Raw genomic sequence first — 25,685 nt, 5'->3', positions numbered from 1 at the left:
CTGATCACAGAACAGGGAACCAAATTGATCACATTACAGTTAAACACAAATGGAGAAGAACATATTCATAAATGATCTGGAGAAAGGGGTAGACAGTGAGGTGGAAAAAGATAATACAAAACTGCTCAAGATAGATAAGTCCAAAGCAGACGCAAAGAGCTTCAAAAGGATCTCACAAAACTCGGTGACTGGGCAACAAAATGGCAGGTGCAAGTCAGTGTCAATAAATGCAAAGTAATGCATATTGGAAAACAAATCCCAACTAAACATCTAAAATGATGGGGGTCTCACTCAAGAGAGATATCTTGGAGTCACTGTGGAAAGTTCTCTGAAAAACATTCACTCAATGTGAAGCAGCAGTCAAAAAAGCAAACAGAATTTTGGGAATCATTAAGAAAGGGATAGATAATAAGACAGAAATTCCATACTCTAATAATAAGTATATAGGTAGGGATATATTACCAATCACCTGACCAGGATGATGATAGTGACTGTGAAATGCCCAGGGAGATTAGAGAGGCTATTCAAATAAAAAACTAATAATAATGCGGATTTTAGTTATCCCCATATTGACATGTCACCTCAGGACAGGAGGCAGAGATAAAGGTTCTTGACACCTTAAATGACAGCTTCTTGGAGCAGCTGGTCCTGGAACCCACCGGAAGAGAGGCAATTCTTAATTTAATCCTAAGTGGAGCACAGGATCTGGTCCAAAAGGTGAATATAGGTGGACCGCTTGGTAAAATGACCATAATATAATTAAATGTAATAACCCTGTGGCAGGAAAAACACCACAGTGGCCCAACACTGTAGCATTTAATTTCAGAAAGGGGAACTACACAAAAATGAGGAGGTTAGTTAAACAGAAATTAAAGGTACAGTGCCAAAAGTGAAATCTCTGCAAGCTGCATGGAAACTTTTTAAAGGCACCATAATATAGGCTCAACTTAAATTTATACCCCAAATTTAAAAAAAAAAACATTGTAAGAGAACCAAAGAAGATCCACCATGGCTAAACAACAAGGTAAAAGAAGCAGTAAGAGCCAAAAAGGCATCCTTTAAAAAGTGGAAGTTAAATCCTAGTGAGGAAAATAGAAAGGAGCATAAACTCTGGCAAATGAAGTGTAAAAATACAATTAGGAAAGCCAAAAAAGAATTTAAGAAACAGTTAGCCAAAGACTCAAAAAGTAATAGCATTTTTTTAAGTACATCAGAAGCAGGAAGCCTGCTAAACAACCAGTGGGGCCACTGGACAATCAAGGTGCTAAAGGAGCACTCAAGAACGATAAGGCCATTGCAGAGACACTAAATGAATTCTTTGCATCAGTCTTCACAGCTGAGGATGTGAGCGAGATTCCCAAACCTGAGCCATTCTTTTTAGGTCACAGATCTGAGGAACTGTCGGTCGCACATTGAGGTATCATTAGAGGAGGTTTTGGAACAAATTGATAAATTAAACAGTAATAAGTCACCAGGACCAGATGATATTCACCCAAGAGTTCTGAAGGAACTCAAATGTGAAATTGCAGAACTGCTAACTGTAGTCTGTAATCTATCATTTACATCAGTTTCTGTACCAGATGACTGGAGGATAGCTAATGTGACACCAATTTTTAAAAAGGGCTCCAGAGGTGATCCCAGCAATTACAGGCCTGTAAGCCTGACTTCAGTACTGGGCAAACTGGTTGCAACTATAATAAAGAACAATATTGTCAGACATATAGTTGAACATAATTTGTTGAGGAAGAGTCAACATGATTTTAGTAAAGGGAAATCAAGCCTCACCAATCTACTAGAATTCTTTGAGGCGGGTCAACAAGCATGTGGACAAAGGGGATCCAGTGGATATAGTATACTTAGATTTTCAGAAAGCCTTTGACAAGGTCCCTCACCAAAAGCTCTTACGTAAAGTAAGCTGCCACAGGATAAGAGGGAAGGTGCTCTCATGGATTTATAACAGGTTAAAAGATAGGAAACAGAGGGTAGGTATAAATGGTCAGTTTTCAGAATGGAGAGAGGTAAAGAGTGGTGTCCCCCATGGGTCTGTTCTGGACCAGTCCTATTCAACATATTCATAAATGATCTGGAAAAAGGGGTAAACAGTGAGGTGGCAAAATTTGCAGATGATACAAAATTACTAAAGATAGTTAAGAACCACGCAGACTGCGAAGAGCTACAAAAGGATCTCTCAAAACTAGGTGACTGGGCAACAAAATGGCAGATGAAATGTAATGTTGATAAATGCAAAGTAATGCACATTGGAAATTGGAAAGCATAATCCCAACTATACATATAAAATGATGGGGTCTAAATTAACTGTTACCACTCAAGAAAGAGATCTTCGAGTCATTGTGGATAGTTCTCTGAAAACATCTGCTCAACGTGCAGCGATAGTCAAAAAAGCAAACAGAATGTTGGGAATAATTAAGAAAGGGATAGATAATAGGACAGAAAGTATCATGTTACCGATATATAAATCCATGCTACGCCCACATCTTGAATACTGTGTGCAGATGTGGTCGCTCCATCTCAAGATATATTGGAATTGGAAAAGGTTCAGAAAAGGGCACCAAAATTATTAGGAGTATGGAATGGCTTCCATATGAGGAGAGATTGGAGGAGAGATTTTTCAGCTTGGAAAAGAGACGGATAAGGGGAGATATGATTGAGGTCTATAAAATCATGAATGGTATAGAGAAAGTAAGTAAGGAAGTGTTATTTACTCCTCATAATACAAGAACATTTTAGATCTGGTTTTGGTGAGCAACGAGGACCTTGTTGAGGAAATAGTTGTAGGGGACAACCTTGGCTCGAGTGATCATGAGCTAATTCGTTTCAAAATAAATGAGAGGATAATCAATAGTGCATCTGAGACTAGGGTTTATGATTTCAAAAGGGCTAACTTTACTAAACTAAGGCGACTAGTTAGGGAAGTAGACTGGCCTAACATATTTAGGGATCTAAGGGCAGATGACGCCTGGGGTTACTTCAGGTTGAAGTTGCAGGAGATGTCAGAGGCATGTATCCCAAGAAAGGGAAAACGGCTCGTAGGTAGCAGTTTTAGACCGAGCTGGATGAGCAAGCGTCTCAGAGGGGTCATTAAGAAAAAACAGAAAGCGTACAAGGACTGGAAAATGGGAGGGATCAGCAAAGAAACCTACCTTATTGAGGTCAGAGGGTGTAGGGAAGCAGTGAGAAAGGAAAAACGACGGGTGGAGATGGACTTAGCGAAGGGGATTAAAACCAATAGCAAAAGGTTTTTAGCCATATAAATAGGAAGAAAACCAAGAAAGACGAAGTGGGACCGCTTAAAACTTTGCACGGAGTGGTGATTAGGGATAATCTTGGAATGGCACAATTTCTGAACGAATATTTTGCCTCGGTCTTCAATGAGGCTAATGAAGGGCTAAGGAATAGTGATACAGGGACCGATGGGAATGAGGATATGGGGTAGACATTATGGTATCGGAGGTGAAAGCCAAACTTGAACAGCTTAACGGAAGTAAATCGGGGCCCGGATAATCTTCATCCTAGAATAATAAGGGAACTAGCGAGTGATATTTATAGACCGTTAGCGATGATTTTTAATAAATCTCTAAATTCGGGATTGTACCGTTGGACTGGAGATTAGCTAATGTAGTTCCTATATTCAAGAAGGGAAAAAAGTGACCGGGTAACTACAGGCCTGTTAGTTTAACATCTGTAGTATGCAAAGTCATGGAAAAATTTTAAAAGAGAGTGGTTACGGAGCAGGAGGCCGATGGCAACTGGGATAGTTTACAGCATGGATTTACGAAGGTAGATCGTGCCAAACCAACCTGATCTCCTTCTTTGAGAAAGTATCAGATTTTTAGACAAGGGAAATGCAGTGGATCTAATATATCTAGATTTCAGTAAGGCGTTTGATACGGTACCGCATGAGGAATTACTGGTTAAATTGGAAAGGATGGGGATTGAAATGAAAATCGAGTGGTGTATTTGGAGCTGGTTAAATGGGAGACTGCAGAGGGTAGTATTGAAGGGGGAACTGTCAGGTTGGAGGGTCACTAGTGGAGTTCCTCAAGGTTCTGTTTTGGGTCCAATTTTATTCAATCTATTTATTGCTGACCTGGGAACCAAGAGTAGGAGTGGGCTGATAAAGTTTGCGGACGACACCAAGTTGGGAGGTATTGCCAATTCGGAAAAGGATCGGGATATCCTCCAGGGAGATTTGGATGACCTTGTAAGCTGGAGTATTAGTAACAGGATGAAATTCAATAGTGAGAAGTGTAAGGTTATGCATTTAGGGATGACTAACAAGAATTTTAGTTATAAGCTAGGGACGCACCAGTTGCAAGTAACGGAGGAGGAGAAGGACCTAGGAGTCCTGGTTGATCGTAGGATGACCATGAGCAGGCAATGTGATGTGGCCGTTAAGAAAGCAAATGCGGTATTGGGATGCATTAGGCAAGGTATTTCTAGTAGGGATAAGGAAGTGCTAGTCCCGTTATATAAGGCGTTGGTGAGACCTCATTTGGAGTATTGTGTGCAGTTTTGGTCTCCCATGTTTAAGAAGGATGAATTCAAACTGGAACAGGTACAAAGAAGGGCCACTAGAATGGTCCGAGGAATGGAAGGCCTGTCATATGAAAGGAGACTTGAGGAGCTCGGTTTGTTTTCCTTAACCAAAAGAAGGATAAGAGGAGATATGATTACACTCTTTAAATATATCAGAGGATAAATACCAGGGAAGGAGAGGAATTATTTCAGCTCAGTGCTAATGTGGACACGAGGACAAACGGATATAAATTGTCAGTTAGGAAATTTAGGCTAGAAATTAGACGAAGGTTTCTAACTATCAGGGGAGTGCAATACTGGAACAGCCTACCGAGGGAAACAGTGGGGGCGAAGGACCTCCATGACTTTAAGACTAAGCTAGATAAGTTTATGGAGGAGATGGTATGATAGGATACCAGGCTTAGTCAATAGGTTAATTAAGTGCCACACTGGTAAATAGTACAATGGGTCAATGATATGTTATTCTTAACCTTTTTCCAGAGGGTATGGCTGGAGAGTCTTGCCCGCATGCTCGGGGTTCAGCTGACCGCCATATTTGGGGTCGGGAAGGAATTTTCCTCCAGGGTAGATTGGCTGTGGCCCTGGAGGTTTTTCGCCTTCCTCCGAAGCATGGGGCAGGGGTCGCTTGCTAATGGAGTGGGGAGATCGGCTAATGTGGCCTGCATCTTGCAGGAGGTCAGACTAGATGATCATATTGGTCCCTTCTGATCTATGATTCTATGATTCTATGAACAAGGGGCCACCAAATGAAATTAATAGGTAGCAGGTTTAAAACAAACACAAGAAAGTATTTTTTCACACAACGCACTGTCAATCTCTGGAACTCCTTCCCAGAGGGTGTTGTGGAGGCCAGTACTATAGCGGGGTTCAAAAGGGAGCTACATAGATTCATGGAAGATAGGTCCATCAATGGCTATTAGCCAGGATGGGCAGGAATGGTGTCCCTAGCCTTTGTTTGCCAGAAGCTGGGACTGAGCAACGGGATGGATCACTTGATGATCATCTGTTCTGTTCATTCCCTCTGGCACACCTGGCACTGGCCACTGTCAGAAGACAGGATACTGAGCTAGATGGACCTTTGGTCTGACTCAGTATGGCCGTTTTTATGTTCCTATGTTCTTAACTTTAGAAGATGTACATAGCAGGATCGAGGCATGTGTGGGTGTGAACCACTTAGGCTAGTGGTAACTAAAATGAGAATAAAAATAAGAACAAATAAAAGATTCTGCCCTGCTAGAATCCAAACAGTCAAGAAATAAAGAATTTTTCCATGGGTCCATATTTATAACTTCTCCTCACAGAAACCAAGCTTACTGGATGTAGGTTCCTTTCTTCATGTTGGGAAAAGAGGAATGCACTTAGAGACTTTGAACTCACACACAATGACCACTTGCTTTGAATGCGCAGGATTTAACACTTTCTGCTAGAGTTCTACATTTGCGTTACAGAAGACTTCTTTTTTGTTTGATGAGTTACTTCCTTACAGGGGTATATACAGTGCAGATGTTTGCTATAACAGTATAACAGGGTACAGATAAGTGAAAACAAAGCATGCAACATCCTGCCGGTTTTTCGTGAAGTTTAAACACTAAACACATTTAACATCTACTTTGAATGATACTAAAGTACCAGTCAGCTGGTCTGGCTTCCAGCTATGAGTTTGTCAGTTCTTAGCTGACACCTACGGCCTTGGCCAGAGCGGGCACTTGGTTTACCAGTGTCACGAGCACCATGCTCTGAACTGAGCACTGGCCCCTGCTCTCTCAAACTTGCTGCAGACAGAAAAACTGCATTCTTCTGAACTGGCTGTAATAGTAAATACAAGAGTAAGTGAAATGTTCCTGTCTTCCTGTAGCTGGGGCGTATTTTTGAGCTCTCACCTGCATTTCAGCAGTGTCAGGCCCAGTGTGCAGCACCACAACAGCTGCTAAAACTCACCCCCTTCAAGATCTGAGTTACTGAGGGGAGGGGGGCGTGAGGTGCCCATGTAGCAGAGAGCTGAGATAATTCTGCTTACATGGAGAGATTCTGTAAACTGGATTTTGCAGCCCCTGCTCCCTGTGAGTGCTGAGTAGCTGCACAATCTAGCCCTTTACGTGCAGAAAGGACATTGCTGTCCCATCCCAGAGCTCACAGGGTGAGTGGGGTGCAGTGGTGCAGGCCAGGCTACAGACTGCACCAATGCTTCTCCTCCCCTTCTCCAAGGGAAAGGCACCAGCTAACAGTGAGATCGGCAAGCAAGGGAATGACATTGGTACAGATCCTGTGGGCTCTGGCAGACAGCTGGGAAAGACCCCAGTGGTGGGCAACGCACTAACAGGGACTGTGGGCTCAGGCATCATGTCTGCAGAGAAAACTAACATCCTTTTCTTTCCTTATTTTCCCCACAGAGTGGACTTCCACCGTCTAACTCCAGTAATGCAGGTAGAGCTGTATGCAGTGAAAAAGATAAAACCTGATTTGATCATAAAGATGCAGCCGGAGGACTGAGTGGGAGCCTGTGCACCAACACAGCTCTGGCCTGGCCGCCCAGAGCTGTGTTGGTGCACAGGCTCCCACTCAGTCCTCAGGCTGCATCTTTATGATCAAATCAGGTTTTATCTTTTTCACTGCATACAGCTCTACCCTGCCCTGCCACTACCTTGCCCTGCCCTGCCCTGCCACTAGCTGGATCAGCAGCCAGGGAAAGGTGAAGACCTGGCTCACTTACTATAGATCCCACCATCCCCAGGGACTCCAGCATCATATTTCAGCATCAGTGGCAGGGAGCTAAGTAGAGATTGTCAGGCCCAACCCTCCTGTCTGAGGCAAGAAACTCAGAAGTAGAAGCTGGATTTGCTCCATGCTTGGTCTGACCTTAGATGGTAGAGTTGGTTTGCGGGATGGAGCAGGAGGAAGGAAGGGGGGCAGTGCAGGGGGGTGACCCAAGAACCATCCTTGGAGCCAGTGGATTCTGTTCCAATAGCTCAGTCATTATTTGTTGTATGTTTCTTCTCCTACCCGTCCCCCTCCCACAATTTCACACAATTCCCAGGCCATTAAGTCAACATTCTATGTCCATCTACAGCATTTGTTCATGCCAGATGGATGTTTCTATGTCAGTTTTGCTGGAGTCCAATAAAGATCATGAATCAAGACTAATGCTGCACTTCAGAGTTTGTATTTCTTTCTATAGTTTGTGCTGTTCTTGTGCACAAGAATTCTCCCATTCGCCAAGGCTGGGGGAGTCCTCAGGGATGCTTTTCAGACCACTTTCTCAGGGTCAAGAAGCTTGCACAGGCAAAATGACAGTTTGGGCAGCTAAAAGAGGGTTTGTTTACCCTTCTCTGGGTGCTCATGGCTTTATCAGAAAGGTGCTGTAGGTCGCCACAAAGGCTCGTGAACACCCGTTTGGGAGTGGAAAACAAAAAAGCAAGATAGGGAGATGATTAAGGCCTGGCCAGTCACCCAGTTGCATGTGCCCAAAGAAATGCTGCTGTTCTAGTTATGCCTGGTGAACGACTAATATATCAGCACAAGTGACGACATTCACCTCATAGCCACTCACTTCCTCTCACAGCTACAGCACAGCCACAAACCCTATTACGCATTGATTAAAATACCCCCAAACACACAGACTATGCAGGGCTGGCCCACAACATTTTGGCACCTGAGGCGGGGAGCTCAAATGATGCACCCTCGCTTGGGCCAAAATTTTGAAAGGTCTCAATACTGTCTTCTTCCTGTTCTACTCCTCTCATGGTACTGCTCTGCTACCTACCCCAATAGAGGAGAACTAACAACTTAAAATGCCTTCTTTAAAAAATTTAAGTAACACTTAACTTTCAAATGTCTGAACAGCAAATGTGACTTTTCTTGTCCACATAGTAAACATTGGAATTTTTATCTGTTTGAATAATCAAAGTGATGCTCTCTGTGCCCTTCTTGATTGCAAAGATTTGAACCAAGGTCCACAGTCTGGGTGAACTCATGCTCTATTGAGATGGTTGAAAGACCGACCAGCCTCTCCTGTGTCATTGTGGAGCATAGATATGTTTTTGTTAACTTCAGCTTGGAGAAGCTTCATTCTCCACTGGCAACTGTTACAGGAAGTCTTAGAAGTATGCACAGAGCAACAAAAGCATTTGGAAAGAGGGTGATCATCTTATTTGTGCACATATATTCCAGAACAGCCTTTGGAGTTGATCCTGCTGAAATATATCTTGAAAGGGCTTTCAGTTCATCACCTAAATCACTCGCATCAATATCGCACATGTCAACATTGTCTCTAGTGCCCTGCATTGCTGGTGTAGGTCTTCTTCAGGTATAGTGAGGAGTTTTGGAATATCATACAACATCCCAAATATACTGCTGTGTTCCTTGAGCTGCATGAAACGTTCTTCAAGTGACTGTATTGCACAATTGAGCACCTGGTTAAATAATTCAACTTTGAATTTTGTTGTTTGGGGTCTCTTTGGGGATTATCCCATGCCTCGTAATCAAAATGTCTTCTTCTTCAGTGACTCTTGTATTCTCGAATGGGTGGGGAAATAGCTTCAATGTGAAGTTCCTCTGCCAACTTCTGTGCACTCTTCAGAACATTTTGAAATTCTTCATTTGACCGGTAAGACTGTAGGTATGACTTTGCTTTGTCCAGTTGTTCCATTGCTCCAGATATATCAAGGCCAACACCTTGGAGTCTCTTGCTTACAACATTTATTTCAAACAGTATGTCATGCCACAACACTAAGCCACACAGAAATTTGAAGTTATCTATGTTTCTGGTGATTCCATTTCCCTCTGCCACTGTTCTCCCACAAACAGTTCCTGTCATAGCATTATCCTCCAAAATGGCAACTATGGCATCCCAATTTGGTGTTTGATAGGCTTTATCGCCTCCACTCGACTTTCCCATTGTGTAGCACTCAGTGGTTTCAGTGTCAGAGAGGATGTTCCCAGATGTTGCTTCAAAATTTGCCATTGATGAGTTAATGCAGAGAAAAATACATAGATGCTTTGAATTACATTAAAAATTCAGCAGCCTCCCTAGAAGCTGATGCTGCATCACTCACCACCAAGTTCAATGAATGAGAACTGCATGGGACAAAAAAAGCTCAAGGGTTTAACTCTCAGATCCATGTCTTCACTCCTCTGTTCTTTCCTCTCATGTTGGCACCATTAACGTAGCTCTGACTCTCATGTCAGCTATCTCAATTCCCGTATCTTCCAGCTTTTTAAGAAGCACATTTGTCATACCAGCTCCTATAGTATCAATGTCAATAAATTCTAGAAAATGCTCTCTGACAGTCACCATTACAGGGACATTTTCAGTAGGTTCTGTTGTTGTTACAAAACGCACCATTAAAGTCAAATGTTCCATATGGCTTATGTCAGGTGTGCAGTCCAGAATAGAGTAATAGCTTGCTGACTTCAGATCTGACACAATCTTCTGTTTGACTTTTGTTGCCAGTAACTGTATGATCTCATTTTGAATTGTTTTCCCAAAGTAGTAGTGTGTGTACATTTCTTGGGTGGTGCTCCTGGAGTACAACATCAAACTCAGTCATCAGCTCCACAATTTTAAGAAAGTTTCCATTGTTTGGCACATACAGCTGATCTGAAGTGCCACGCAGTGCTAGGTTTTGGGTAGCAAGCATTCTCACAATGGCAATGAGCCTTTTCAGAACATTTTGCCAGCAAAGAGACTCTGATGCAACCTTCTCTTGATGCTGATCATCTAAGGTGGCCTTTCTCAAGCTCTTTCCACCTATGGAATGCTCGCTGGTGATTTGCTGCCTTCTCATGGCATTCCAGATTTCTAGCCAGATTTCTCCAGTCCTTTGTTCATGTAGAACCCAATGGGGCTGGAACATTAGACTGGAAGAGTTTGCAACAAAACAGCGTGCAGCATTCTGGGTTTTTGAGTACATAAGCCATGGCCTCTCCACTTTGTCACCATTGGGAATTTCATGCCAGTAATGTGTTGAATGGAAACTTCTATTTTCATTGTCTTTGGGGAACATGAAGTTTTTCACTTGCTGTGGCCCATGCAGTACAAGTAAGTCCTCAGGCTACTGCTCAAGTGGGTCCACAGTCCTGGATCATCTAGACTTAAGAAACTAAACTCAGCAGCAGCTGTTTCTTGCGCCTCCACCACACTCTTCTCTGATCTACACTTTTCTTCAGGAATGTGCATGGTTACATCCATTTGAGATGGAGATATGGATGCTGCAGTAACTGCCAGGTCACCTGCACTAATTCCTCTCTTCCCAGACCAGGGTGGAGACAATCAGTTGCTGTGACACAAGGGATAAATTCTGCCCTCAGTTACATCCACACAGCTCCACTGAAGCACAGACGTTCCACATGGACAAGACCTGGGATCTTAGGGCTAGTGGAGGATGGTTCCTGCAGAAGCCAAAGTTGCTGCACTAGGATAATTCAAGGTGGAAATTGACCCCAACACATTAAGGGATAATTCTCCCCTGCACAGCCCCGTGTGCAGGCATCTGCATCTGAGCAAAGCTGGTGAGAAGAGCGTATTAAACCTTCCTAGGGAATTTCACCTGCTCTATAGGCCTAATACTGCAGCCATTGGCATCAACTGCAAAACTCCCATTGACTTCAATGGGGCAGTGTAGCGGGGTGGCTACGCGCTCCTGCCCTTTGGGGCTTTAAAACAGCCCTGGGAAGGGGCTTTTGGCTGGGCTGATTGGGGAAGTGGCTGCAGCGGGGGCCACACCCCAAACAGAGCTGCAGAGCCTTATAAGAAGGCCAGGGAAGCCAGAAGCCAAACAGTCTCTCTCTGGCTATAGAGAGAGATGGTCCTGGCTGCAGGGAGCTAGACCGAGTACCTGAGGGAAGCAGGGCTGGGGACAGGCTAAGGAGCTGGGGAGCTCTGGCCTGGAAAGCTCCAGGCTGCGGCCTAGCACAGGCCAACAGGTACTGGGGGTTGCAGAGGGCAGCCCAGGGGTAGGCTAAGGCAGCAGGTCCAAACCCCTTTGCCCGTGATGAGTAGGCTGATACTGCAGTCTGCCCCAGAGTGTGGGGCTAGATAATGACTGGCAGTAGCCACTACTGAGGCAAAGTGGGGATAGTAGGGTGGGGGTTCCCCTGGGAGGGGGAGACCCAGTCAAAGGGGCACCGGGGTCCTGGGAGGGACACGGGGCCAATAGTAAACAGGTGGATCACCGGCCTGCAGAGGGCGCTCCGGGCTGGAACAGAGCTAATTCCCCAGAGCAACCAGTAGGAGGCGCTGCAAGGGGTGAGTCCAACCTGTTACAGGCAGGAATAGGCTTTATGGGTCTGCTGTAAAGCCCAATGAAGTCAAAGGGAATCTTTTCCTGGGCTTTGGATTCAGCTTTATGTGGAAAAGTGACCTCTGGAGTAATCACCACGTCACACCAGCATTGGTCCTTTTTTTTTTAATGTGACTGGTCTGATTTGGAGCTTATGTTGGCAAGAGCTTTTTCCCCTCACGCTAAGACTATGCCCCCATGTGAATCACATACTCATGCTCAAGAACCCACCGAAGCGTTGATGGAAACAGGTATAACACTGTGTACATGCATATCTCTGTGGCCACACTGCCACTGTAAGTGCACAGCAGTAGCCTTGCCATTTCAGGGGTGGTATCTCAGGGCTCTCTGTGTCACAGGGAGATACTACAAGAACCGCTTTGCTGTGGGATATTGGTACTGTCCTCCACCTTCACACGCTTGCCTGTGGCAGTTCTTGATCATGTCACTCTCTGATTGTTACTCCTACAGAACTGGGTAGAAGACATGGAGCAACTGGATGATTATCTGGTTTGTCTCCCGTTCCTCACTGAGGGATAAATGGTTATGCAGTGAAGTGGGTGCTCAGCAAGCTGCTAGATGGAATTTGGGCAGCATTTTCTGACACATCGAAGATGGCTGACCCTGTGGGGCACTGACAAGTCAATTCTGCTCACACAGTCAGGGGCGGCTCTAGGATTTCCGCTGCCCCAAGCAGGGCGGCGTGCCGCGGGGGGTGCTCTGGCGGTCGCCGGTCCCGCGACGCCGGTGGACCTCTCGCAGACGTGCCTGCGGAGGGTCCGCTGGTCCCGCGGCTCCGGTGGACCTCCCGCAGGCATGCCTGCGGATGCTCCACTGGAGCCGCGGGACCAGCGGCCCCTCCACAGGCACGTCTGTGGTAGGTCCACCAGCGCCGCGGGACCAGCGGACCTTCCGCAGGCAAGCTGGGGTCTGGAGCCGGCCCTGACACAGTATAGCTATGTGAATGCCTGTATTGTCACGGTGCGTCCTTCTAGTGACTGTCACATCTGGTGAAGGAGAACCAGCACTGTGTGGTAGGATCCAAGTTTTGGGCCGAATGAGGCAATGGACCTTCATGGGGCACTCTGACAAGCTTGCACTAACTCTCCAGCACCAGAACGCTTGATTCAGGGGAGCTGCACCAGTTCGGAAGTGGATGGCTATTGCCCTGTGGATGCTGGCTACACCAGACAGCTATAGGTCCATTGTAAACCACTTTGCGGTTGACCCATCCACTGTCAGGGTTGTGGCTGTGCAGGTTTGTGAGGCAATGAACACTGATTTACTCACAGGTGGTTGCCATAAGAAAAGTTCCAGCACTACTGGTTGGTTTTCAGAGAATGAAGTTTCCTAACTGTGCAGGGCCATCAATGGCACCCATAGCCCAATACTTTGCCCCCTGCACTGGGCAAGTGAGTCAGTGAACTGAAAAGATTACTAGTCAATCATCCTGCAAGGCTTAGTGGATCACATACTGCTGAATGGAGGGATTTGGTCATCTGTGAAGGTGGAGGAAGCAGATTTGCACTGCCGGTGACCCTGAAGAACCAGCTGGAGTTTTGCTGCAACAGAAATTGGCTGAAATATACTTACAGGGAGGAAAAGTCAGCGCACAGTACTATTAAATGCCTTTGATCTTAAAACTGAGACTTAAGCACCAGAGCAAGAAGGGATATTAGTGAGGAGAGTGAGGGGGCAATGTAACCTCAGTTTCTGGTTCCTGACATAGCTCAGGGCAGGGGCGACTCCAGGCCCCAGCACGCCAAGCGCGTGCTTGGGGCGGCATGCCACGAGGGGCGCTCTGCCAGTTGCCAGGAGGGTGGCAGGTGGCTCTGGCGGACCTCCCGCAGGCCTGCCTGCGGAGGGTCCACTGGTCCCGCAGCTCCGGTGGACCTCCTGCAGACGTGCCTGCAGGAGGTCCACGAGCCGCGGGACCAGCGGACCCTCCGCAGGCATGTCTGCAAGAGGTCCACCGGAGCCGCGGGACCAGCGGACCCTCCGCAGGCACGTCTGCAAGAGGTCCACCGGAGCCGCGGGACCAGCGGACCCTCCGCAGGCACGTCTGCAAGAGGTCCACCGGAGCCGCGGGACCAGCGGACCCTCCGCAGGCACGTCTGCAAGAGGTCCACCGGAGCTGCGGGACCGGCGACCAGCAGAGCGCCCCGTGGCGTGCCGCTGTGCTTGGGGCGCGAAATGGCTAGATCTCAGCTCGTCATGGGGGAGGGGGGGTCTTCTTCAACCTGCTCCTGTTCTATGCAGTCTGGCAGGGTGAGGGTGCCTCTTCCAAGCTGCAGCCACAGAGCATCTAGTGGCACCTGAAGATGGGAGACCCAAGCTGCATTTTGCAAAGGATAGAGAGTGTGCCCTGCTCCTTGGCTGTCCTTCTCCCTGTGCCCCTGCTGAGACCTATATCCCTTTTCATGCTCCCCTCCCTCCCTGCCTTTTCTGTACACGATTATTGCCTGGCACATAGTCCATGGCAATGCCAATCTCTTTGCTTTGTGCAATATAGAGGATCATCCCCACACACCATGGTTGATTGCAGGCAGCATGTGATAATCAATGAGGACTGGCTCAGGAAGGAGATGGGAGAGAGAGCAAAAAGTGGCAAAGCATCTGAGCAGTTGATCAGCTACTAAAGTGAGGCCTCCTCAGATCACAGCCAGTGCTTGTTATGAGGGAGGGGGGCAAGATCTTTGCATGCTAAAATGTGGGTTCTGTGCTGGTGGAGATCCAGGGAAGAAGCATACTCCATGCACCTGTTCATTTTCCACCAGTCATTCAGTTCACACATCACCCCTCTATGTCATACCCTGTCATTCTGTGCACATATCCCAGCATCTCAAACAGTAGCCTGCACCGAGCCAGCCTGCACGCTACACAAGGGAGGGAAAGCACAGTCGCAGGCCTGATCCTTTACAGGTAGAGACCAGGGCAATGACAGGGTTTCCGTGTGTTCAGGGGATGTCCCATCCTTCTAGGCCCATGGCTCCCTGTCGCCCATTTCCCTAGGAAAGAAACTGCCCCATCCTTAGACCCCCCCAGGGCACTGGCTTTCCCCAATATCTGATTTCGCAGTTCACAGACGTAAGACAGAAATGGCTGTTGTGACAATCTAGTCTTACCTCATGCAGAAGGCAACACAACATCCCTGAATTAATTCCTGCTTTGAGTCCAATAGTTGTGCTTGATCTAGAGCAAGTCTTTTAGAAAAATAGCCACTCCTCATTTTAAACGTGCCAGTGATGGAGAATTCAGCGCAATCCTGGGTCAGTTGTTCCAGTGGTTAATTACCCTCCCTGTTAAAACTGTGTGCCTTACCTCCAGTGTGATGTTAGTACTGAATGCGGGGGTAGTGAAATATGGTTACCAATGTTTGCAATTATTGTGGGAATACAGAAAAGGACTGTGCTTAACCTGTCCCAAAGGAGCTATTCACTTTCAGGTTAAAGAACCTTGGTAAAACAAGGGCTCAAATGTCCGAGCCCTGTAAAAATATGAGGGTGGGGGTGGTGTAGGAATAGCAGCTAGAAGGGTGTATAGTCTTAAGGGTTCTTCCTAGGTTGGTTTAGTCTGTTTTCTTCTGTTAAAAAAATAGGACTAAATAGGCTTTATTAGGAGCCTTTTATTATTTTAATTGTTCAGTCAGTGCTGGTAAATCATCTGTAGCAGGACTTTGTTTCTGTCCTGCCTCTCCAGAGCTGCAGATCACTTGTGGAGGACAGTGTTTAGTGCACAGAGCTAAAATCACTAAGAGTGGCCAGCTGGCACGAGCAGGCAGAGGCAGAGAGACATGATGAGTGGCCAGCAGGGCCGCAGTGGAGAGGCGTGATGAGTGAGTAAGATGCCTCTTACCCTCTGTTTTAACCCTCATGCAGCAGGGGAGGTGAACGCTGCAGATGTACCTCTGAATTCTAGGTCTGCATTGACCAAGGGCAGCAACTGTGAGTGGGGTGCACAGAAGGATTGCACGTGTGAAGGGGACTTTTGGGTTGCTGGATTTAAGAACCTGAGGGGAATAGGACACTGCCCAACCTAGTTGGGGTGGGTCTTTTACTCATGGTTTATGTTTATGAAGCTTGTTTGTTGTGTTTTCCAAAATTAATGCTGAGCTACTTCCCTCTTTTTATTAAAAGTTTCTTTTCTACACACAGACTCTGTGCTTGCGAGAGAGGAACTATTGCCTCTCAGAGGTGCCCCAGTGGGATGTGTAAATTTCCCAGGTTACTGGGTGGGGGCTCAAGCCGGTTCTCTGTTGGATCAATGGAAAGGCACCCCTAGATATTCAACCTGGCTCCACCTAGCGGAAGGGTTACATTTTGGGGGGGCTCGTAAGCACCTGATGAGTGAATCACTAAGTTAGGAACACAATTGTGTTTATATTTGAGGGAAGTACTCTGTATAATAGCTGATAAGTCAGGTTTGTTGGGCCCTGACTCAGCAGCTCCTAGCTTGGGGGCTGCAGCCTTGGCCGATGATTGGGGAAAAGCACTGGGGCAAGCATTGGAAAAGGTTGTGCTGTTCCATGCTACATCAAGCTCCTATCTTTAAGTTAAGGTTATTTGCTGGGGGTCCCATCGCAATACCTGGGGAAGAGGAGTGTGAACCCTGGTTGGAACATACCATTGAAATGCTGCAGGAGTGGGCCATACCAGGCACAGAAAAGTGAAGATGTCTAGTAGAGAGCCTCAGGGGCCCAGCTTTAGATGTGATTCGCACCCTGAAGCTCACTAACCCTGGGGTCGGTGTGAAGGACTGCTGAGAGCGGGGTGGGAAAACTACAGCCGCAGGCCAGATCTGGCCCACCAGCCATTTTAATCCGGCTGTTGAGCTCCCACTGGGGAGCAGAATCTAGGGCTTGCCCCTCTCCGGCACTCCAGCTGGGAAGCTGGATCGGGGACCACTCCGTGCAGCTCCCAGAAGCAGCAGCATGGCCCCCCTCTGGCTCCTACATGTGGGGGCAGTTAGGGGGCACTGCTCTGCATGCTGCCCCTGCCCCAAGCACCGCCCGTGCAGCTCCCATTGGCCGGGAACTGCGGCCAATAGGAGCTACAGGGATGGCACCTGCAGACAGGGCAGCGTCCCGAGCCACTTGGCTGTGCCTACACTTAGAAGCCGGGACATACCGCTGCTTCCGGGGGCCACTTGAAGTAAGCGCTGCCCGGAGCCTGCACCCCTGAGCCTCTCCCCATGCCCCAACCCTTTAAAAAATATTTTGCAGAAGTTTGGGCACAGCCCATGGACTAAACAAGCATTAGTCAATGCCCATACTATAGCTAGTTTAAAAATAAATATAAATTGGCAAAATATCTTTTGGTCTACAGGCCATCAACCCCAATAAAAAGGGACTCCGCTGCTATTTTTAAAAGCATGCAATGAGGAATTCCTCTGCTTGGCTATCTGCCAAGAGGAGAATGCCACACTGCATGAAAAACTTGGTGCATCTAAACAAAAGCTAATCAATGGAAAATACTGGCCACCAGGGTCCAAAGCCAGTTGGACAGTCTCAAAAATACCCTAAAAAAATTAAAATTAAAAAATGATCAAAACAAATAATAATACAAAAAAAAATCAGGCTTTACAAAAAATAATTAAAAAAATAACATGAAAACAAGGTAGAGCCCCTGACAATTACAATCATTGTAAATATATTATTAAACATCTCAAAACTAATTGGGGTTTGCCACCTGCCAGGTAGCAGCTGTAACGGCAAAAAAATAAAACCAAGCCCAATCCGGTAAAATCCCCAAATAAAGAAATAAAATAAAACCCTAGTAAAACTTAAAATAAAAATAAATAAAATAAGCCCCCAAATTAAAATGTATTAAACAAAACCCTATCGCAGCCATACAACAAACTACAATCACAACACCCACAAAAAGTGGGGAAAATACAACTGTCACTGTATCAGCTGCTGACGGGAGAGAGACCAGTAGCTGCACTTACAGCCCCACAAGCAAAAAAGTGGCCCTTAAAATTCCTCTCAGTACACACTCAAAAAAAAAATTGCGGTAAAATTAATGCTTGTGTTACACTTGTTGCGGAATTTGTCTCTCCCTGAAAACAATACTCCTACCCAAAAAAGACAAAAGCCCAATTGGTGCAACCCATCCAGGAATTAAAGCAACAAGGTGTCATTCAAAAAACAAATTCACCCTTTAACTCTCCTGTGTGGCCAGTGCTAAAGGCAAACGGCCAATCCTGGCGTCTAACAATTAATTATAAAAGAATTAATAAGGGCACCATCCCAAGGCCCCTATTGTGGCTAATCTGACAAAGGTCATATAAAAAGTGCAAGTCACATCTAAATATTTCTGAGTTATTGATTTGGCCATCTGTTTCTTTGCCATACCCCTACATCTGGACTAGGGTGACCAGACAGCAAGTGTGAAAAATCAGGCCGGGGGGTGGGTGTTAACAAGAGCCTATATAAGAAAAAGACCCGAAAATTGGGACTGTCCCTATAAAATCGGGACATCTGGTTGCCCTAATCCAGACTCACAAAATGGGTTTGCCTTTAGAACAAAAGAGCAACAATGAACCTTTTGTCAGTTACCCCAGGAATAGCACAACAGCCCGGCTATTGCCCATCTGTGTGTTGTGAATATGCTAAACCAGTTGAGTCCACAAAAAAGGTCTTTTGTGTTTTCATATGTAAATAACATTTTAAGATTTTAAAAAAGCTAAGGCACAAACTCAAACACTAATGGAAAAAGTTTTGGCACTAATTAAAAAAACAGGGTTCAAAGTAGCCTTAGAGAAGGCTCAGTTGGTGCTACCTCAGGTTACACACCTGGGCATGGTCATTAAACAAAAAGGAAAACAGGTAGATCAGAGGACGATAAGGGCACTAGTAAAAATGCCGGCGCCTACCGATGCCCACTCTTTAAAAGTACTGCTAAAAAAATTCAATTTTCTTAAACCACATTTATAAATATGCTAAAATAACTCACCCATTGTGGAAACTGCTACAAAACAAAACAAAATAAAAATAAAAAAAGCAAAACTCTGCTTTAAACCTTTTAAATCAGAAAGCTCTCACAGCCCCAGCCCTGCGTTTTCCTAATGAATCACAGCCTTTGGTTATTCTTTTTGCAGCCAATAACATGGTCTTGGCTATTACAAAACAATAATAAAAAAAAGCTAGTACCAATAGCATGTAAATCTAAAAAATTATAAAAAGGAAAAATAAATTTTAATCCCTGTAAACGTAAGTGCCTAGCAGCCATCTGGGCAGTACAATCTTTTAAGACACTCACAGGAACAGCCCCTATTACTATCCAAAGAACCCACACTCCCCTCAAGTACATTTTGTCAGGGAAATTACTAAAAAGTAAAGTCTCAAACACCCAAATGGCTCAATAAATGCTTATCTTAGTCAACAAAGGGGTGACCACAAAAATGGTGTCCAAACCGGACATGCTAACACATGCCCTAATTAAAAACAGAAAAAAAAAGAAAAAAAAAACCAACATAAATGTCCAGAGGCCACTCTGGAAAAAACAATTGCCTTGATAAAGGCACCCTCCACTAAAAATATTCAATACCATGAATCAAAAAAAGCACATCTGGTTTACTAACAAAAGTGCAATGGTGGTAAAAAAAATTTGTAAAATATGCTACCATTAGTTTTTTTTTTTAAAAAGTCACTCAAAAATGTCTAAATCATAAATCGGCCCAGCATGCCAAGGTCCCTGCAATTTATCAGGTTTTAAGGCAATATAAATATTCCCCATGGCCCATGTATATTTACGCTAACAAGTATCAGAGGGGCAGCTGCGTTAGTCTGTATCCACTGCTAACAGTAATTTTTGTATTAAAAATATTAAATACATAATTGGTATAAAAACAGGTACAAATCAGCATATATCATATTCAAAAAATAAAAATAAATTTACCAGTGGGTAAAAAAACCCTAAACAATTAAAAGTGTGCCATGTAAAATCACACAATAAAAAAATTGGTATAAAAGCCACCTGAAATAATCGGGTAAATAGAATAGCTCGACAGCATAACATAGCAGTTGTAATCAAAGGTAAAAAAAACCCAAACGTCTGTGCTAACACATCTAAGCCAACAAATAACACTACAAACCTCCCTAACCAAATTTTTAAAAAAATTACTTAATATAGCCCATCAGTTTATGCATAAAAAACCAAAAAATTTAAAAAGGCTAAAGCAAGTAGCAAAATAAAAGTATATAAAAATAATGTTAAAACATGGGTGCAAAATTGTGTGCGGTGCCTTGGAACAAGGCTCGTCCTCACCACTGGCAATCCATGATGCACCAACAAAGGCCTGGGTCATGGCACAGGGTTCAAATTACTTTCATTAATAAATTATTAAAAAGTAAAAAAAATTCTGGTACTTATTGGTAATAATTAATTCCTTTTCAAAATGGGTAAAAGCATTTCCTACTGAAAATAACAGCACCGGGGGGTAGCCAAAAAGTTCTTTGATAAGGTAGTGTGTAAATATAGCACCCCAAAAATAATAAATCCTAACAATAAAAAAGCCTTTGTAAAAAAAAAAAATTACAACAATAATACAAGCCTTAAAATTTAAACAAAAGCTCCATGTACCATACTGGCCTTAGTCCTCAGGCCAAATACAGCGCGCATAAATCACACTATTAAAAAAGTGCTCCAAAAGGTAGTAAATCACACCACAAAAATACAAAACCACTAAAAAATAAAAATTTAAATAAAAGATCCCTATAAAAACACCATATAAACTACCAGCTACTTGCTATTACCATATAAATAAAATAAGTCTATTAAAACAAAAACAATACTAACAGTTATTATGGGGAACTATGCAATACCCAGTAGTAAATTAAACCTATGGTTCCCAAACACATGCACCAAAACCTAAACCAAAAACTATACAGTCAAAAAAAAAAAAACCCTCAATTAAAATAAAAACCCCTAAATTATTTGTAACCCCAAATAATCCAATACATCCACTATTAATAAAAATAAAAATTTATATAAATTAAACTCAACTATGCGTATCTAAAATAAAATCTAAATGTTTACCCTACTCCCTTCCTATTGTGATGGCCTAAATACAAATGCATCAATATCCCAATAGTCAAGCAAAACAAAATATAGCAAACACCATATTAAAAAGAAATAGTTTTAAAGCAAAAGTTATAAATACTATAAACCTAAAAATAATTCAAAATAAATTAAGTTCCTTATCACAACTGCAAAATAATCTCATTCACAAGCAAGCAAATACTAATATAAACTTCGCACAAATAAATCTAAAAAATCTAAAAGCAATATACCACCACCAAACTGCTATATAAACAACAAATTAAAAAAAAACTGTCTTAGCCATAAAATGTACTAAAATGCAAATTCTTAGTTTAGCATCACTTAAATACAAAATGTTTTGGGTAATGTCTAAAAATGTATCAACATATCTTTTAAAACAACAAAAAAAGTCCTTGCTCAATACTTACAAATATAAATAAATGCAATATGATTCCAGCAGCCCTGTCTATTCTCTAATCTGATGGTGTGAGAGCCTGGGTTTGTACATACCCGCAGCATGTGCATGTACATACCCGCAGCATGTGCGTACGAGTAACAGTAGAATCCACACCGGGAAGGTGCCTTAAAGAAAGTTCCCCGGATAGAAGTAGCCCTAAAACAATCTCAAAGACTTTCGCTGAAGTATGTTCTGTCTGTGTGTGTTTGAGGCCTGAGAAACAAAGCTGTCAGCTGTAAATTGCTAAATAAGAGACGTCAAACTTCTGCTTAGCAGTGCGTGTTTTTTCAAAGCCTACACTGTAATAGCTCTGGGTGAGGAGAGGAAAGTGTTCACCAGCACACACTGAAATGCCAGGAGGAAGCTTTGTAATTGGTTCTGAGCTTGTGGTTCGGACATTAAATAATAAACTCCTTACAGTATTAAGATGGTGACCCAGCACCAAGTTATAGATTTGATTGATTGGGTAAAACAGTCACCTTCTTAGATCCTTTTTAGGATTAATACAACAAATAATCAGTTCTTATTAATCTGATGAGGTAACTAATTTGGTGACATAATTTTGATTCAACATTGAGACTAATTTAATCAGGGTTTGATTTTGTTTGGGTAGTTGCATTGCTCTGTGCTTCATTTAGTTTCGTAGTACGATTAGTAGCTTCACTTTGGTGATACAGTTTGTTGGTGTAATAGTTTTAATACAATTTATAAAACTGATACCAAACAATATTTCTTTCAATAAGCAACAGGGGCCTACAACCTTGAGGATGTGAGCAGATCTCAATGGGTGAACCTAAAAGCCCAACCAGCTCCACATAATAAGCCTTTGGTTCTCACAGCCCTGACAGTCTCTTTGGGTACATGTTCACTACCAGCCATATCGGCGGGTAGCAATCGATTTCTCGGGGATTGATATATCGTGTCTCATCTAGACGTGATATATCGATCCCCGAACCCGCTCCTGTCGACTCCAGAACTCCACCAATGTGAATGGCGGTAGCGGAGTCGACGGGGGAGCTGTGGACGTCGATCCCGTGCCGTGAGGACGGTAGGTAACTTGATCTAAGATACTTCGACTTCAGCTACGCTATTCACATAGCTGAAGTTGCGAATCTTAGATTGATTCCCCCCCCCTCCCACCACCAGTGTAGATCAGCCCTTCCAGCCCTGCGCCTGTGGAGGCTGAATGTGTAAATTCAACAAGCTCACAAAATGGGAGCATATTTTCCCCATAGTGTGAGGTTCTCACTCTTAGCACCAGCAGGAGAATATACATCTGGAGTCCTTGGTGATACCAGAGATGCCTTAAAAGAGGCAGGTCCTGTCCCTAGCTGCTGTCCCAGCTAGCAGGCCGACAGCCAGGCCAGAGCGGTGTCGGTGCAATGGCTCCTGCTCACCAATTCTTCCATACATGTATGACCATATCAGGTTTCCTCATTTTCACAGCATCTAGCTCTCTCTGTGTCTCTTCATTTATATTGACACTGCTCAAGCTGTGGGGGAAGACAAGTCAAGAAAAAGTGTTAGACATAAAGCCTGAGAACACAGTCCCTTTGAAGCAGAGTTAGCCGCACACCATTGGTTTCAGTGAAATCATCTCTGGAATGGACACAAAAGACTATTGCAATGAATGTTCAGACATAACTATCTGGGCCCATCTTCTTTCCCCATCCCACACATTTTTGGTCCACCCCGGTAGTCACCATCTGCACAGGATTCCCTTTGGAGTCTGACGAGGCCCGTCCTTGCCTGCTGAAGAGTCTGCTATTGAGTGACGTGCGTAACTCTCGGCCCACTTAGAGGGAGGGAGATGCCAGCATGTGACATTTATAGCAAGCAAGAAAACAGACTTCAGCGAACTTATTTGTTTCTGAATTGTTATTAATCTATAAAGTTATTGTTCTAAATCTAAATCCTTTTGAAAGCTGCCATCATGTGTTTTGGTTGTAACATCCCAGAACCAAAGGCTGTGTGGGGGATGTCTAGGACTGTATAGAAATCTGGATGTTGTTTAAATGTATTTGCTATCTCAATGCTCCACAGAACTTACTTCCATTTTTTAATTCCCATCGGTCTTTTACCTTCCTTTATTTCTGGTCCTTTTAGTTCTCTCTCTTTTATAGATTTGCCTTTTCCCCTTCAGGCCATTGATATGGAAATTTCAAAACATTCTCTTGTAGCTGTGGATTTAAACCTCCCACCTGGCTGGCTGTGCTGGATTTAAATGCTGCTTAAGCTGAAACCCTAGTAGCTTTTATGCACTAAGAAGATCTTAAAAACAGTTTAAAACTGCCTGACATTGTTCTGGAGGAAAAGGCAGATGTCAGTTGCCTAAGGAGCCAGCGGGACCTTCCAATCCTACCGATATCTGTATGAGCTGCTGACTAGAGACAACCAAGATGAAGAGAGGAGTGAAGGAACTGGGTTGCCATCATAGACAGAAAAAGAAATTAAGCAGAAACAATTAGGTGTCAACTTTGTATCCTTCCCCTCTTTTCCTTTGTCTATCTGTTTGGCTTTGTCCCAGAATTATTTGTTGAAATGGTGGTAAATTATTATTTGAATGCAGGGCTATTTTAATTCAATTGTGAAGCACCCCAGACTTGTATTCTCAGTCCTGCTTACTGAGTAAGATAACTGAGATTCTAACATAAAACTACACTGCCTTTGGAGTGCTCAAACAGCCACTTTATTATCCCATGTTTAAGCTAGTCAAACTGCATGAATAATAAATTTTTCAGGTTGGTGGCTGAAGAAAAAAAAAAGAAAAGGTTCATTTTGAACCAAAATCTAAATTTTTCAGGGTTTTGTTGTTGTTGAAAGAAATCAAACAACATTTTTCTTGGTGCCAAATGAAAATTTATTTGATCTGAAAAAAATGTTGGGTCTTTGAGTTTTTCTTTAGTTTCTTTTGAAGTGTTTTTCACCCTCAAAAAACCAATTAATCAAATTAGCTACACAAAACATTCTAAACAAAACATTGTTTCAAAGTGACAAGACAAATCTTTTGTTTAAAAAAGTCAGCTTTTTATTCTGCCAAAATTATTCACCAAATGCAACCTCCATTTGCAAATATTTTCATCCTGAAACTGCATTTTTCTGCACATTTACTATTTGAGCAAAAAATGTCACCCAGCTCTACTGGTATCACAGCAGTGTATCTCTGTCCCTTTCTCTGCGGGAGGAGACTAGGTGCTGGTTCTTGGGTGCACAGACAATAACACTGTGACCTCAGGAGAAAGAGCTTAAATCACATCACTATGTGCCAGCTTTTCCAAAGAACTTAGCACCCACAACTGGGGCTGGATGTTCAAGGGGACTGAAGTCCCATTTACCCAGGGTGCTGCTGGCTTTTCTGAAAATCTGACCATAGAAGTCACAAGCTACTGCATGCTGAGCACTTTAGAAAGCCTGGCCCCATGTGAAAGGAACACCGGTGAAAGGAGCCCACTGGTAACTTACCCCAGTTTCTGCAGTTTGCAGTTTGGGTGTTTCAGTCCTTCACACAACTGTTTCACACCTGAGTTGTCCATTGTTTTCTCTCCCAGGATCAGCTCTGTCAGTGTCTGGTTGGTGCTGAGCACAGAGGCGAGATCCCCACAACAAGCAGCTGTGAAATAGCAACCACTCAGTCTGCAGGAGCCAGAGAGATACAAAGATTTATGCAAAAAAAACAGGAGTACTTGTGACACCTTAAAGACTAACAAATTTATTTAAGCATGAGCTTTCGTGAGCTACAGCTCACTTCTTCGGATGCATCCGAAGAAGTGAGCTGTAGCTCACGAAAGCTCATGCTTAAATAAATTTGTTAGTCTTTAAGGTGCCACAAGTACTCCTGTTTTTTTTGCGGATACAGACTAACACGGCTGCTACTCTGAAACAAAGATTTATGACTGCTTATTTTTGCCCCATTCGCTGGCATCAGCAGTCTTCATTCTAGGCATGCACAGTAAACCACAGTGCTCTGAGAGGAGCCTTTGGGATTAGTTATAAATTCCAAGGCCAGAAGGGCCCACTGTGATCATCTGGTCTGACCTGTAGTACAGGACGTCCCCCAAACAATTCCTGTTTGAACTAGAGCAGAGCTTGTTGACAAAAATATTCCATCTTGATTTTAAAATTGCCAGTGACAGAGAATCCACCACAACCCTTGGTAAATTGTCCCAGTGGTTAGCTGCCCTCACGGAACCTTATTTCCAGTCTGAATTTGTCTAGCTTCAACTTCCAGCCATTGGATCCTGTTATACTTTCCTCTGCTAGACTGAAGAGCCTGTTATCGAATATTTGTTCCCCACGTAGGTACTTGTACACTGTGATCATGTCACCCCTTAGCCTTCTCTTTCTTAAGCTAAG

General features: G+C 43.9%; 2 protein-coding genes across 3 annotated transcripts in view; one reads left to right on the top strand and one right to left on the bottom strand.

Annotated features, from left to right (window-relative positions):
- LOC120392762 (NACHT, LRR and PYD domains-containing protein 3-like) overlaps positions 1-24,129 on the top strand; it is a 34,759-nt gene extending 10,630 nt beyond the window's left edge. Inside the window, exon 3 of one of the 2 annotated variants that reach the window (XM_039517499.1) lies at positions 23,513-24,129. In XM_039517499.1, coding sequence (XP_039373433.1) covers positions 23,513-23,567 — 55 coding nt within the window. In that variant the 3' untranslated portion in view covers positions 23,568-24,129. Of the gene's footprint in view, positions 1-6,947; positions 7,082-23,512 lie in introns of those variants that run through there. The other variant, XM_039517498.1, reaches the window with a different exon arrangement.
- Positions 22,492-25,685, bottom strand: part of LOC120392760 (NACHT, LRR and PYD domains-containing protein 3-like) — a 57,617-nt gene continuing 54,423 nt past the window's right edge. The window contains exons 12-13 of the mRNA XM_039517496.1: positions 24,795-24,965; positions 22,492-22,825 (exon numbers count right to left, since the gene is read on the bottom strand). Of these exons, the coding sequence (XP_039373430.1) occupies positions 22,726-22,825; positions 24,795-24,965 (271 nt within the window). The 3' untranslated portion in view covers positions 22,492-22,725. The remainder of the gene's footprint in view (positions 22,826-24,794; positions 24,966-25,685) is intronic.

The sequence above is a fragment of the Mauremys reevesii genome, unplaced genomic scaffold (genome assembly GCF_016161935.1).
Source record: "Mauremys reevesii isolate NIE-2019 unplaced genomic scaffold, ASM1616193v1 Contig113, whole genome shotgun sequence".
Classification (NCBI taxonomy): Eukaryota; Metazoa; Chordata; order Testudines; family Geoemydidae; genus Mauremys; species Mauremys reevesii.
This window is presented reverse-complemented; position numbering and strand designations above follow the sequence as displayed.